We start from the raw sequence: 14998 nt of genomic DNA, 5'->3' as shown, positions 1-14998 counted from the left end.
TCCCTGTGTCTTAAGAGGTCATTATTTTATTGGTTTTTTTCTCCAGGCTAAGCTTCCAGTCTTGCAGCATATCTTTGGATATCTTTGTACAGCTAGCAAAAACTTGTATCCATATAGATAACTATTTACTAATAAATTTTCCAAACTTCAGATGGTACTTTCTCAGCTGTTGCCTGTGATTGAGCAACTGTTAGAAAAGATCCAGAAGGAGCCCACAGTTATCCTGAAAGATGAGGTCATTGCTCTGCATCTCATTCTGGGAAAATATAATGAATATTCAGCTTCCCTTTTACATAAGGACCCGAAGAGTCTAGATATATTTATAAAAGCTGTGCACACAACAAAGGAACTTTGCACAGGAATGCCAACCATTCAGATTACAGCCCTCGAAAAGGTCAGTGATTTCTGTCAGAAACTAAAGCATGTTCAGGGTTTCAAAGATCTGTAATGTCTTACTTCAAGAAAATAGACTGGGCATATCTTAAAGGAATATGATGTATTTGACCCATTTTGCAAAACTGAATGATGTACATGAGTCATTTAAACTGACAAAATGGAGACCAGTTTCACATTGTAAAAGAGAATGATAGAAAGATCATGTTTGGAATTGAAGTTTGTTCATTTATCTCAATTGCCTTTTTTCTGCCTCTAGATTACGAAGCCATTTTTTGCAGCTATTTCAGATGAAAGGGTTCAGCAGAAGCTTTTGTGCACATTGTTTGATTTATTGGTGAACTGTAAAAACTCACATTGTGCTCAGACTGTTAGCAGTGTTTTTAAAGGGGTAAGTTGCAAACTTCCTGCCATGTGTTTATTGATGTTTACTCTCTTCCAAGTAATACCATGTTTAAGTTTCCTCCATTTTATAATGCTTTTAGAAGTCAGATGTTCCCATTAACCAGAATCATGGAAAAGGAAGTCATAGAGAAAGTGCAAAATCAATGTTATAAGTCTTCATCGTTATTTTATTATTATTATTTTTTGCGGTACGCGGGCCTGTCACTGTTGTGGCTTCTCCCATTGCGGAGCACAGGCTCCGGACGCGCAGGCTCAGCGGCCATGGCTCACAGGCCCAGCTGCTCCGCGGCATGTGGGATCTTCCCGGACCGGGGCACGAACCCGTGTCCCCTGCATCGGCAGGCGGACTCTCAACCACTGCGCCACCAGGGAAGCCCCATCATTATTTTTATTGTATGAAATAATTATAGTTTTGAACACGTAGGGTGTATGTTAGTTTGGATCTTACTCGTATTAGGGAGGATCTCCCTCTTATGCAAGAACAGGAATGAATGGTGGCTTCATGTTCAGCTGGGTCGTGGATTATTCTGCTTGATTTAAATAGCTGTTTAATGACATATAGAATGGAATTGAGAATCTGCTCATTGGTTTATATGTATATTGAAACCTAGCTGTAGATCAGAATAACCACCTAGTTACTTAGTGTTTTGTTTTGTTGTGCTTTTTTAGGAAAATACTTTCACAAAAATAGATAATAGTGTGGTAAAGTCTTAGTATCCAGATTCTGCAGTTTTCAGAATTTTAACATAATTACTTAGATTTCTAAGATGAGTTAAGTGGAACAAATTAAGGCACAGAGCAGTGTACATAATATGCTCCTCTGTGAGTTTGTGTGTGTGTGTCTGTCTGTCTGTCTGTGTTTAATCTTTATAGAGCTGTTGGTATATGGAAAATTTTGCGAACAATACATAAGAAATTGTCAGTGATATTTGCCTTTGGGCATTGGACTGGGCTGTAGGGTTGTAGGGGGACAAAGTGGACAGAAACATGTTCATTGTATCTGTTTGAATCAACGTAAACTGCTCTAATTTTAACCCATGGAATCCTGTCATCACCGTTCTTCCTTCATATTCCAGATTTCCGTTAACGCTGAACAAGTCAGAATAGAACTGGAGCCACCAGATAAAACTAAGTCCTTAGGCACAATTCAGCAAACAAGGAGGCAGAAAATGCAGCAGAAGTAAGAGCCATGAATGCAGTGAGAACACTGTTGTCCCCCAGGCCTTGGATGTTTTGGAACCATTGTGATTTTTTGATACCCATCAATTGGGCATAATCGGATACAGTCATTTTTACTTATTAGCGTTGATAATGTTTACTCTTCTAACTTTCTGTCTTGTCTGTTTCCCAGAAAATCACAAGATCTGGAATCTGTTCAGGAAGTTGGAGGTTCTTACTGGCAAAGAGCAACCCTCATCCTAGAATTACTGCAGCACAAAAAGAAACTCAAAAGTCCTCAGATATTGATACCAACTCTTTTTAACCTGCTGTCAAGGTAATGACACTTGCCTTTGATCTGTGAGAGAGTGAGATTCTAATTCTTGCCCATCTTATTTTATTTAACATTCTGTTTTCACATTCACTTCTTGCTTAGCTAGTCTGTAAAATAGAGCAAGTTGAATACTATAGTTGAAAGATTTAAAGAATGATTATAGGAACCCGTTGCCAGGGCCCGAAACTAACCTTCATCCTGTATTACGTAATAAATGAGCGCTTTCTCCGGCCTACTTTCCTTCCTCACTTTCAACACCATGTCCCCGGGGGCATCATTACTTGTATTTAAGGATATAGTGTGACACCCGCTATATTTTTTAGGTGTGCGTTATTAGATAGCTGTAGTGTATGCGTTGCATCGCGGATGTGTGCTCTCGTCCAAAAAGAAAGTAATTCCCAAGGTTGTCCTCTAAGGAGATTTAAAATAGGTTGATGGAAGGTGCGATAGAGAGGAGAGGTAATGTGACATAAGCGCCTGCCTGCACCAGAAGAATCAGAGTTAGAAATCTTACATCATGTTTATAGACTTGATGTTTTTTGGTTTTTTTAATAAGTTTATTTATTTATTTTTGGCTGCGTTTGGTTTTTGTTGCTGCTCGCAGGCTTTCTGTAGATGTGTCTAGCAGGGGCTCTAGGCACGTGAGCTTCAGTAGTTGTAGCATACGGGCTCAGTAGCTGTGGCTTGTGGGCTTTAGAGCGCAGGCTCTAGACTTGATTTTGTTTTGTTTTTTTTTTGCGGTCTGCGGGCCTCTCACTGTTGTGGCCTCTCCCATTGCAGAGCACAGGCTCTGGACGCGTAGGCTCAGCGGCCATGGCTCACGGGCCTAGCCGCTCCACGGCATGTGGGATCTTCCCGGACCGGGGCACGAACCCGTGTCCCCTGCATCGGCAGGCGGACTCTCAACCACTGCGCCACCAGGGAAGCCCTAGACTTGATGTTTAAATAATGTTAATATTTTATTAACATTAAATGTTTAATGTTAATGTTTTATTTTAAATTAAATGTTTATTTAATATATGTTCTGGACAGTGGTCATTAATGCAGCACTGAAATTGTACCACTCTTTCATTTCCCATCACTTCTCTTCCGGGCATCCTGAAGGTGTTTAGAGCCTTTGCCACCGGAGCAGGGAAGTATGGAATACACCAAACAGTTAATTCTAAGTTGTTTGCTTAACATCTGCCAAAAACTCTCTCCAGATGGCGGCAAAATACCAAAAGGTGTGTAATTTGTTGGAAGGAAAGGGGGGAAGGATTATCTACTCTGAGTATGAATGTACTTACCACTTAGAGATTTTTTATTTCTCGCCCTCTAGATGTTCTCGATGAGGAGAAGTTCAACGTGGAATTGATAGTTCAGTGCATCCGCGTTTCCGAGATGCCTCAGACCCATCACCATGCCCTTCTACTTTTGGGTACTGTTGCTGGAATATTTCCTGTAAGTGTTAATGATTTTAGACTTAAGCAGGTATTTTTCCCGTGGAAATGCGTAGGCCTGCACTGCTCTGAACTCAGTGGACATTCTGGATCTTACAGCGCTGATGGGACTCTTGGCCCTGCTTCTTTGATAGCTGAGACCGTAAGCTGGTTGATCTTGCTAAGCTTTGGTTCCCCTTTTTGTGAAGTGGAGAATAATAGTAACCTTCTTCGTAGGATTGTTGTGAGAATGGGATTGGATAATTTATTGTTAGCACTTAGCACGGTGCTAGGTGCAATGTAGCTATCCAATAAGTGGTGGTATTAGTGTTATTTGGAAAAAATCCCGTGAATCCTCAGGTAATCCTCACACAGCTTTCAACCAGTGACTTAAAATTAATTTGATTATAAAGTACCTCAGTTAAAGAAATTGTGTTCCTTATAGAAATACGTCATTTAAAAAAGTTTGAAGAGATTGAAAATATTTTCATGTAGGGGATTTAGGTCAGATGTACTTAACCTGGAGTTGGTTCTCCATGACCTTTAGCGGGTCTCTCAATCTACTAAAATCATATACAAGATTTAATGTGTATGGGTTTTTTTTGCCCTTGGTGTAGAGTCAGTAGATCTCAAAGGGGTAGATATTCCAGAAAATATTAAGAATCATTGATATTTTTCTTTTGTTTTTATTGAAATATAGTTCGTATGCCATATGAATATATAGTTAAATGCCACCCATTTAAAGTATACGATTCAGTGGTTTTACTTTATTCACAGAATTGTACAATCATCACCATTATGTACTTCCTAAACGTTTTCATCAACCCCAGAAGGAAACCCCGTGTGCATTAGCATTCACTGCCTGTTTCCTTTACCACCAGCAACCCTGATCTACCTTCCCTATCCTAGACGTTTCCTGTAATGGAATCTTATAATACGTGGCCACTTTTGTGTCTGTTTTGCACTTCATGTAACGTTTCCAAGGTTCATCCGTTTTGAAGCTTGAATCAGTATTCTTTTTATGGCTGGATAATATACCATTGTACGTGTATACCATATTTTGTTTATCATTAGTTTACGGACATTTAAGTTGTTTCCACTTTTTGGCTGTTAACAGTTACGCTGCTGTGAACACTCGTATAGGAGATTTTATGTGAATATGTTTTCAGTATTTTCAATAGGAGTGGAATTGCTGGGTCATAGGCCAACTTAACTTTCTGAGAAACTGTCAGACTATTTGCCAGAGCAAATTGTACCTACCAAGTAGTGTCTGAGGTTCTATGTCCCCACTCCCTCACAGCTGTTATTGTCTTACTATAGTCATCCTAGTGGGTATGAAGTGGTGTCTTCTGATTTGGATTTTGCATTTTCTTAATAAGTGATATTGATCATCTTTTCATGTGCTTATTGACCGTTTGTTTATTTGTGGAGAAATGTCTTTGCAAATCCTTTGCCTATTTTTAATTTGAGTTATTTCTTTTTATTGCTGATTTTAATGAATCTTGATACTTGATGTGCTTAAAATGGAAAATATGGAAAAATGTGTTTTCTTTCAGGATAAAGTTCTACACAACATCATGTCTATTTTTACATTTATGGGAGCCAATGTGATGCGTCTAGATGATACTTACAGTTTTCAAGTTATTAACAAGACAGTGAAAATGGTAATTCCAGCACTTATGCAGGTAAGCTGTCTTTCCACCATTATGGGTGTTATTTTTCTGATTTTTAAGATTTTACATAGCATGAAATTCAAGTAGTGGTAAATACATGACATGAAAAGCCTTTCTGAAATGCTCAGTTATTTATGCCCCTTAAATTTTAAAGTGGTGAAGCTAAGGAGTACTCTTGGAAATAATGTCTTTTCCAGAAATACCTATAAACATGCCGAGCTGGTTCTGCTGTACTGCCAGTATAACTATACAAGTGCCTTAACATTCCTCTGACAAAGTGCATTTACATTTACCGTGTATCTCAGGACGTTGCGTCAGTTTGATAAGACCCCTGTGTAGGTCGATGAAATAGGAAGTTTTAGAGCAAATGTGTTAACATACAATTCAACAAACATTTACCAAGCATTCCCTTGAGAGCTCAGTACGCAAAGAGATGAGTGAGACCTGGTCTCTGCCGGACTAGTCTCAGCAAGGAGTGAAGACTTGGAAACTAAAAAGTAGCCTTGAACATGAATGGGCATGGCTGTCCGCTTGCGTTTTCTGTTTACCCCCACTGTTGTCACTGTCTTTCCTCATGCTATTGACCATTTCAGCGATGACCATATCCAGCACCTCCTCCTTTTAATCTTGGTACAAGGTTGGTATTCTCTGTCCAGCAAGTTAGCCACTACAGGAGACGTATATAAAAAGGAAAATAACGGGGCTTCCCTGGTGGCGCAGTGGTTGAGAGTCCGCCTGCCGATGCAGGGGACACGGGTTCGTGCCCCGGTCTGGGAGGATCCCACATGCCGCAGAGCGGCTGGGCCTGTGAGCCATGGCCGCTGAGCCTGCGCATTTGGAGCCTGTGCTCTGCAACGGGAGAGGCCACAACAGTGAGAGGCCCGCGTACCGCAAAAAAAAAAAAAAAAAGGAAAATAACGATATGCGTTAATATAGTATATGCCAGTGGTATTTGATAAACACTGAAGAGTTCAGGATAGGGGAAGGTCCACGTGGGCCAGGATGACCACACAGACTTTATTAAGAAGTGGACTTTGAATGGGTCTGAAGAGGAGATAGGATTTGCCCCCTGAAAGGGCAGGCAGTCCCGGCCTGGGGGTGGTGTGCGCAGTGTGTGTGAGGGACGTGGAGAGCCGAAGGGGGTGGAAGTAGGGGCACCGGGCTAGCCATTCGTGCAGGTGTCTGTTCCTTCATCCTTTCATCCATTAGGCTGTTATTTCTGAGTACCCACACCAGGTGCTTTGAACTTTATTCTGAAAGCAGCAGGGAGCTGATGGCCTTGCCACACTCTGCTTTTCAGATGAAACCGTTCTTCTTGAGGCACAACTCACATCCTGCTTGGTTTTTGCAGGACGGCCCGAGAGCAGCCTTGCTCTCAGGGCCCGTCTTTGGCATCTGCCATCTAGTGCCTCCTGTTAACCTTTTCACAAGTGTATTGTGTCTCGTGGAGATGATACATCTCCTTTGGGGAAGTGCTCACGCCGTGCACTTTGTAGTCCCCTCAGGGCCACAGAGTGCCGAGGACATAATCTATATATGTTCCTTGAATACTTACCGATTGGTCTTTGATTATTAGAATTCCTTTGATAACTTTTTGGGGGCACATCTGAAGGCCTTTTCGTGTCCGCTTATAGCTTGTCTCTCGGAGGGTTATTTGCTTCTACTCAGTGTCCCTGCTTGCTGTCCTGCAGTCTGATGGTGGCGACTCTGCAGAAGTCACGAGGAACGTGGAGGGCATCGTGGTCAAGATCATGAACGTGTTTGTGGACGCGCTGCCCCACGTGCCCGAGCACAGGCGCCTGCCTGTCCTCGTCCAGCTTGTTGGCACCCTGGGCGCAGAGAGATTCCTCTGGGTTCTCCTCCTCCTGCTGTTCGAACAGTATGTCACCAAAACAGTGCTGGTGGCTGCCTTCGGAGAAAAGGTCAGAGCGTAGGGCGCGGTGACAAGAAAAAACGGGGGGTGTTTCACACAGATTTTGTGTTACTCTCCACTTTAAACGTGGGGCTGGTGGTGCTTAGTGTGCACTACTTAACGGTGTGTGCTCAGAAGGGCTCTTAAAGGTGTTTCTAGCATTTTCTGAAATTGCGTCCAGAGCCTGAGGCACTGAATGCCCTCAGGAGCAACAGGGCTTCTCCTGAGGGCGACTTGACTTTTCTAAGAAACTAGGCTGGTGCCATGCTGGGTGGGTGTATTTTAATTAAGCCCCAAAGAGTACAGCTGTACAGGAATTAAGCTGTGTCCTGAACATGGTGTTGAAGCCTTTTAGGGGGCAGGGGAGGAGGGTCGGTGTCACTGAAGTCAGTGAGATGCAGGTGACAGTTTTGAAGAGCCCTGTTTTGAAGAGAGATGAGGGCAGAAGTTACATGTCCAGGGCTGTTTTTAAATGGCTTCTTAGACGTGGGATCCAGGAATAGATCTAGAGCCTACTCCAAGTAAAGTAATATGTTCATTTCTGCCAGATATCATAATGCCGTTTATCCTGGAATTATGCCTCATAATTCTCATAAATTGGCTTTTTTATGTAAGAAGCTCAGTACCTGATTCCTCTGGTCATACACGTGCCATAAGGAACAGCGTGGAGTGGCTTTCTGTGCGAAGAAGTACTTTTAAAACGTTTCCCTTATTTGTACTTACTAAGTAACATAAATTGGAGAGGTACAGTTTACGACCTGTTTCTCTCCTCTACACAGGATGCTGTTTTAGAGGCAGACACTGAATTCTGGATTTCAGTCTGTTGTGAATTTACTGTGCAGCATCAGATCCAAAGCTTGATGAACATACTTGAGTACTTAATGAAGCTGCCAGAGGAAAAAGAAGGTGGGCATTAAGTCTGATGTTAATTACTGTTTAATCTGGAAGCTTGAGAGAGGCAGAAGGTAATGCAGCTTGTCTTCAGAACCCATGGTGTGTCCTTAGAAGGATTTTTTAAAGTTAGTAATTTTTATTCGAGTATACGGTTGTTACCTTCTCAAATGTTTATGGAAAACAGTAAGTGGGATTTCTGCTTGCTGTTCCTCACACGTTGACTTTCAGACCTCTGTGCCTCTGTGCCTCTGTGTGGGCTGTGGAGTGTTCCAAGTGTCTGGGATGAATTGATGGTAAAGTGACAGCAAGTTAGCAGCATCTTATTAGCTGTATCTTAGTTTCCCCTTAAAATGTGAAGCTTTTTTTTTTGTTTTTTTGTCCTCGCCGTGCGGCTTGAGGGATCTTAGTTCCCCAACCAGGGATTGAACCTGGGCCACGGCAGTGAAAGTGCGGAGTCCTAACCACTGGCCCGCCAGGGAGTTCCCGTGAAGACCTTTCTAAGAAGAAAAATAAAGCAGGTACCACAGCAGTGGTAACTAAATATGAAAATTTTATGACGTCGGGGTCTTGAAGAAAATTCCGCTAATTACAGCACCAATGAGGTTGGCTTAAGAAAGGGCTGACGTGTTGACTGTTCTTAGTTCTCTGCCCTTTGGAGCAGAACAGTGAGGTACACTAGAAAGAAGGGTCTGAAGACTCCGCAGGGACTGTTGTCTGGGTGACCGGCCCTTTACCTTGTCTGCCCTGCTTGGCCGGGTTTGGGAGGGACAGAGCTGGGAGGCGCCGGTGAGCTGTGTGTGGTGACGTGCTGAGGACGAAGCCTTCATTCTGAGTCACTCTCTAGGACAGTGGTTTTTAAGTGGCCCACCACGGACCCCCAGCCATGGCACCCCAACCCCTTTCATATTTGATACATTTGAATGTGGGATTCTACAGAGTTTTAGGACAGACATCTGCAGCTTTTAGAGTTAAATGTTGAAGGCAAGGGATGACCCTCCTTTAGTCTGTTGTGGGCCATCAAAGTAAATGTCTCTGCAGCTTTGGAAATGGGGCATGGAGCCAGTTCAGACTCCTTTTGCAGTATCTTTGTCTTCTATTTATTTGTCTCAGTTACCTTATTTTTTGTTTGGTTGGTTTTGTCTTACATACTGTATTCTCAGGGCTGTTTGGGTACTTTCTTGGTAAATATACTCCTATCTTTCACTGATTTAGAAGAGGAAAAACTGGGTATAACAAATTATATATACACATGCATATGTATAATAATATACATGTTGTATATTATGTGTATAACAGAGTAACAGATTTCTCTCTAAAAATTGTATGCATTTGAATGTGGGATTCAAATTTGAATTCAGATTCAAATTACCCTGCTCATTATGTCTGTATCTATATACCAAAGAATCAGGTCGAAGATGAGTGAGGTCACTTGTTTTGTTGCTCTTTTTCAGAAACCCTTCCCATATCAGTATCTTACAAGAGTGAATCACAAGAAGAAATGCTCCAGGTTTTTAACATAGATGCTCACACTAGCAAGCAACTGCGGCATTTTAAATTTTTGTCAGTGTCCTTCATGTCTCAGCTCCTGGCCTCCAATAATTTTATCAGAAAGGTGAGATGTTCTTTCAATGTGTTTGCTTTTTCTGAAGGAACTGTGTTTTAGGCTAGTAAAAACAGCTCGGCAAGTCTCTCATGAAAACGTGAGGCATGCCTGTAATAGAAACAGGTAGTGCTCTTCACCTCAACATGAACACCCGTTGGGCACGATCTACTCAGACTGTATATACGTACACCCTGTGGCTCAGCAGTTCTGTTCTCAAGTGGTATATACCCGCACAAGTGTGTGAACATGTGCACCAAAAGACATCGACAAGAATGTTCGTGGTAGCATTGTTCATGGTGCCCAGAACTGGCCACAACCCAAGTGTCCATCATCAGTGGAGTGGACAGAGCGTCTCGTCATAGCTGGACGTGGGTGAACCTCAGTGACACACAGCATAACATCGAAGGAGAGAAGGCAGACACACAGGAATGCATCCTGTGATTCCGGTTGTATGAAGTTCAGAAACAGGCAAAGCACACCTGTGGTTTTAGCCGTAACAACAGTGTCTCTCTTTGGGAAGGAGGAAAGGGCAGGGTCAAGTAGCGGAAGGATTCCGAGGTGCTGATAACATGCTGTTTCTTTACCCAAATATAGTGAGCTCTACACACATGGTTCGTGCACCTTTCTGTTTGTGTGCTAAACTTCAAATTAGAGAGAAAGAAGGAAATACAGAAACAAAATGAAGAAATAAAGAAACAGAAAGGAGGAGCCAGGGTCATGACCAGGAACGTAAGAATGGCTGAGCATTCAAATATCTGTATTCTGTTTCTGTTATAATGCATGAACAGATCCGGGGGGAAACCTAAGATCATTGAAATACTTAGAGAAAGAATGTAGTGAATCCAGCGCTTATTCGTGATTTCAGCAAAATAATCCTCACCACTGTGAGATGGACAGAACTCCTCAGCCTGAGGAAGACATCCGTCAGAAGCCTGTGGCTTACAGCACACTTCATGATGAGACGTCCACACGTGCCTGTTAAAGTCTGGAGCAAAAGCGCCCCCGTCACTATGCCTACTCAGCATCAGAGAAAGAGAGGCCGGATGAACTTGTAGGACTGGTAATTAGCTCAGCAAGCTCACTTGAGAGTGATCAGCGTAGACGTTGCTCTGTGTCCAGCAGGCTTGCCGAGGACGGCGGTGCTTCCCAAGCACACGGGCGGGTCAGCGTGACTGGACATCAGGCGGACACACCCATGCGATGTAAGAAACCTGCTCCACGGCTGGTAGCGCCACATGGCGGTGGGGCGAGAAAAGGCCCAAGAACTAGAGCTGGCACGGTCTGTGTTCCAAGTGGGGGAAGAAAGACTGACCTTACACGTAAACAAAAGACCTTACACGTAAACAAAAGACCTTACACGTAAACAAAAGACCTTACACGTAAACAAAAGACCTTACACGTAAACAAAAGACCTTACACGTAAACAAAAGACCTTACACGTAAACAAAAGACCTTACACGTAAACAAAAGACCTTACACGTAAACAAAAGACCTTACACGTAAACAAAAGACCTTACACGTAAACAAAAGACCTTACACGTAAACAAAAGACCTTACACATAAACAAAAGACAGTTCTGGGCGGATTAAAAACTCCAGAGTGAAAAGAATTACTTAGCACTTTGAGAAGAAAACCAAGGGAGAAACATCGTTGTACCTGGAGGGTGGAAAAGAATTTCTTAAGAACTTGAACCAAAAGCCACCATAAACAATGAAAAGAAAGCCACAGACTAAAAGAAGGGTATTGCTGTTTATAAATCAAGAAGTATCCGTTTCTGTTAGGACAACTGGCAAAGAATATGAATTCATTGAAGAGGAATCACAAATGGCCAATGTGACAAAACAACCTCCCTAGTAAGAAGGAAAATTCAGATTATAGAGGATACCACCATGATGTTATCAAACTGGCAGGAAGTTTAAAGTTGTTAATACAGGAAGTGGCAAGGCTGGGGGGACACGGTCATTTTTGTACAGTGATGGGTAGCAGGAGTTGGTACAGCCGCTTCAGAAAGTGCAGGGCAGTGTCCATTCAAAGTGAAGATGCTCACCCCTGCTATCTAGCAGTTTCCTTTCTCTATGAAAACTTGCCTAGATGCTCAAGGAGAAAGGTTCTTTTTTAGCACTGTTACTAAAGGGGGGAAAAAAGGGCCATAAAACTAAATATCTACCAAGAGAGGTGAATGAATAAATAAGTCGTGGTACATGGAGAGGAATACTGTGTGCAGTTAAAACGTGAACTAGAACAACATAAGTTACCATAGATAGATCTCAAAAATCTAATATAATCAAGAAAGCATGTTGCCGGCTGATACGTACTCTTTGATAACATTCAGCCACAGATGCAAGTTTGTGGGGCTTGGGGTGGAAGGAGGTCGGGATTAGGGAACGATACAGAGGGGACTACAGTGTGTCCTTAAGTTTAATATCTTAAAATTAGATATGGGCTAACGAAAGATTAGCACTTTAGAAAACTAATAGGTGTTAATCGTTTGCTGTATTTTTCTGAATTTTTGTAGTACTTTACAGATAGTTTGAATATCTATAGAATGTAATCAAAATAAGTGAAAAGACTAATTAAATTAAGGGAAATGGAGTTATTACAGTATGACGGGGTGATCTGGACCTGATTAAATTGTAATGTCAGAAAACACTGGGGAGTGAGTTGGTCGGTCTCTGATGTTTCATTGCACTTCAGATGATTTTTCATCATCGGCTGTCATATTGTTCTAATGATGCCTTCTTTAAAAATTAGGTAGTTGAAAGTGGCGGTCCTCAGGTGTTGACAGGCCTTGAACAGAGGTATGTTACTTTTTAAAATTCGTATTTGGAAATAATTTCAAACTTTTAATCAAAAAGCTGGAAGAATAGTACACAAGACTCTCTTATGAGTCTCCTGTGTTTCAGGTTGCTGGAAATGGTTCTTGGCTACATTAATGCTGTAGCACAGTCCATGGAAAGAAACGCAGACAAGCTCACCGGGAAGTTTTGGCGAGCACTCCTCAGTAAAGCTTACGACATGCTGGACAAGGTGGGTGTTTATTTCTCCCTGTCTTCTGTGTTTTGTTGCTGTTCTATGTCACCGTAAAGTTATTTAACAGAAAGTTTTACTTTAAGAGTAAACTTAGCAATAGCTTAACAGAAGGCAGTCCAGATTCTTCTTGGAAAAGAATCTCTTGATGACTGGAGATCATTTTATCTGGAAAACAGTTGTTTCCCTACCAATTATGAGAACATGTGCCTCAATAAATATGATGCTTTAAATATTGATTCATGTCCCGCTGTATAATGTTCGCTTTATTCAAGTGGAATAAAAGATACCTATTCAGTGGAGTTTCTAGTTCATCAGTAAAATCACTGGCCAAGACCACTGTTTAAGGTCTAGCTGAATTGCTTAGCTCCATGGCATTGAGCAGTTCACTTAGTGTGAGCATCTTTTTGTTGTTGTTTGATAAATCTGGTTAGTAATGCCTCCCTAAAAGGTTAGTCTAACAACTAGATAGTGAGTGAAAATGCCTCGCACCTAGAAGGTGTGCAGCGAATGGAAGTCTGTCTTAAATGAGTCATCTTCCCTTTTGTATTTTTTATTTTCCTTTTTTGTTAAATGTAAAACTGCTGTGTAGGTCAATGCCTTGCTGCCCACAGAAACCTTCATCCCTGTGATCAGAGGGCTGCTGGAGAACCCACTGCCTTCTGTTCGCCGGAAAGCTTTGGATCTTTTGAACAACAAATTACAGCAGAAAACCTCCTGGAAGAAGAAAATTGTAAGTGAAGACTGTGCTACAGACCCATTTCCCATTCTTTGCTTTATCAGAGCTGCATTTAACTGCTTGAAGTTTCTCCAGCGGTACAATTTAAATAAGTGTATTATTATCCAAATACAATGCTGTGATGCGTGTGTGTTTAAAATGTGATGCTAATTTTGATAGGAGCCACGTATATACGTGTTATAAGAGCTCTTAGAGTGGAATTGCACCCTAGCAGTATTCTTGCTTAATATGGACCATATGTTGCCTTAACTTTAGCACGATTCTAATCCTCTTTCACTCCACACGGGTAGGGTGCTTTATATAAATACAGAATTGGTCACAAGCACATGCGTCCATTTATCAGTAAATAAAGCAGATGGAGAAAAGGTCGCTTGTGTTTAATCGTGTGGCGCAGGACGTCTTGGTCTGATCTCCATTTAGGCAGAGTCTCAAGCAGTAAAACTGGAGAAAAGGACTAGCATTTGTAGCTTTAGTTATGTGGGACGGTGGGCTGTCTTTTTCAGGTTTACCACTTCCTGGAACTGGTCCCAGTCCTTGTGGCCATGGTGAAGCATAAAAGAAAGACATTAGAAGAACAACCAATCAACAGACAGACAGCTTTATACACCTTAAAGCTTCTATGCAAGAATTTTGGTGCAGAAAATCCAGAGCCTTTTGTCCCTGTGCTGAACACTGCCGTGAGGCTGATTGCTCTAGGAACAAAGGAGGAGAAGAACGTCCTGGGGGGTGCCCTGCTGTGTGTGGCCGAGGTGGTCTCCACGCTGGAAGCCCTGGCCATCCCTCAGCTCCCCAGGTATGTCGAGGGGACCGGACACAAGACCACCGCACGAGGTTTCTGGTATCAGCTGGAAAATAAAACCCTTAGTGACTTTTTCCCGAGTGTCAGTAGAAGTTTCATAAAATTAGATTTGTTAGAGAAGTGACCGTTTCTTCAAACCGGAAAATAATAACATTCTCGTTTACCTGATGTGTATTGTCCCCCAGTTTTTGCTCCCCTTTGACTAGCGTTCCTCGGAAGCAGTAGGTGACAACACTGCTTCGTAGAGGGGCCCAGCCGGTTGGGCCACAGCTGCCAGGTGCTGGCTCTCTCGTCGGCTCTGGTGTTTGCCAGCGTGCAGCCTCGCCAGCTGGCCAGGGTTACGCAGCCTGTTAGAGCTTTGCCGTCTACAAATCGAGGCAGCACCAACCTCGCAGGATGCCCGTGGGGCAGTGCGTGCAGGGCTTTTTTGCCCGACACACAGCAAGTGTTAAACTGCAAGGTGGTGGTGTTATTTAAGGTGATGTTGTGTCAGTACCGTGGGCACTGGGAGAGCTCTCGCTCTCAGTCACGTAAACCGTGTAGACGTTTTGTGGGACGTCAGAGATGTAACGGACACGGTTATTTGGATTTTTGCAGAGTGACTTCTGCTCCGTTCTCCTCAAAGAAACTTGTGCCCTTCCTT

At 42.5% G+C, this 14998-nt stretch overlaps 1 protein-coding gene across 2 annotated transcripts in view; it reads left to right on the top strand.

Moving 5' to 3' along the window:
* HEATR1 (HEAT repeat containing 1) overlaps positions 1–14998 on the top strand; it is a 47890-nt gene that overhangs the window by 26213 nt on the left and 6679 nt on the right. Inside the window, exons 22-35 of one of the 2 annotated variants that reach the window (XM_060127095.1) lie at positions 152–394; positions 653–784; positions 1875–1978; positions 2150–2293; positions 3395–3513; positions 3609–3730; positions 5265–5393; positions 7073–7303; positions 8073–8199; positions 9639–9799; positions 12542–12588; positions 12694–12817; positions 13410–13550; positions 14060–14349. In XM_060127095.1, the coding sequence (XP_059983078.1) occupies positions 152–394; positions 653–784; positions 1875–1978; positions 2150–2293; positions 3395–3513; positions 3609–3730; positions 5265–5393; positions 7073–7303; positions 8073–8199; positions 9639–9799; positions 12542–12588; positions 12694–12817; positions 13410–13550; positions 14060–14349 (2114 nt within the window). Of the gene's footprint in view, positions 1–151; positions 395–652; positions 785–1874; positions 1979–2149; positions 2294–3394; positions 3514–3608; positions 3731–5264; positions 5394–7072; positions 7304–8072; positions 8200–9638; positions 9800–12541; positions 12589–12693; positions 12818–13409; positions 13551–14059; position 14998 lie in introns of those variants that run through there. The other variant, XM_060127097.1, reaches the window with a different exon arrangement.

This window comes from Lagenorhynchus albirostris, chromosome 16, assembly GCF_949774975.1.
Source record: "Lagenorhynchus albirostris chromosome 16, mLagAlb1.1, whole genome shotgun sequence".
In the NCBI taxonomy this organism is placed as follows: Eukaryota; Metazoa; Chordata; class Mammalia; order Artiodactyla; family Delphinidae; genus Lagenorhynchus; species Lagenorhynchus albirostris.
Note: the sequence above shows the minus strand (reverse complement) of the source record. Positions and strands in the feature narration are given on the sequence as shown.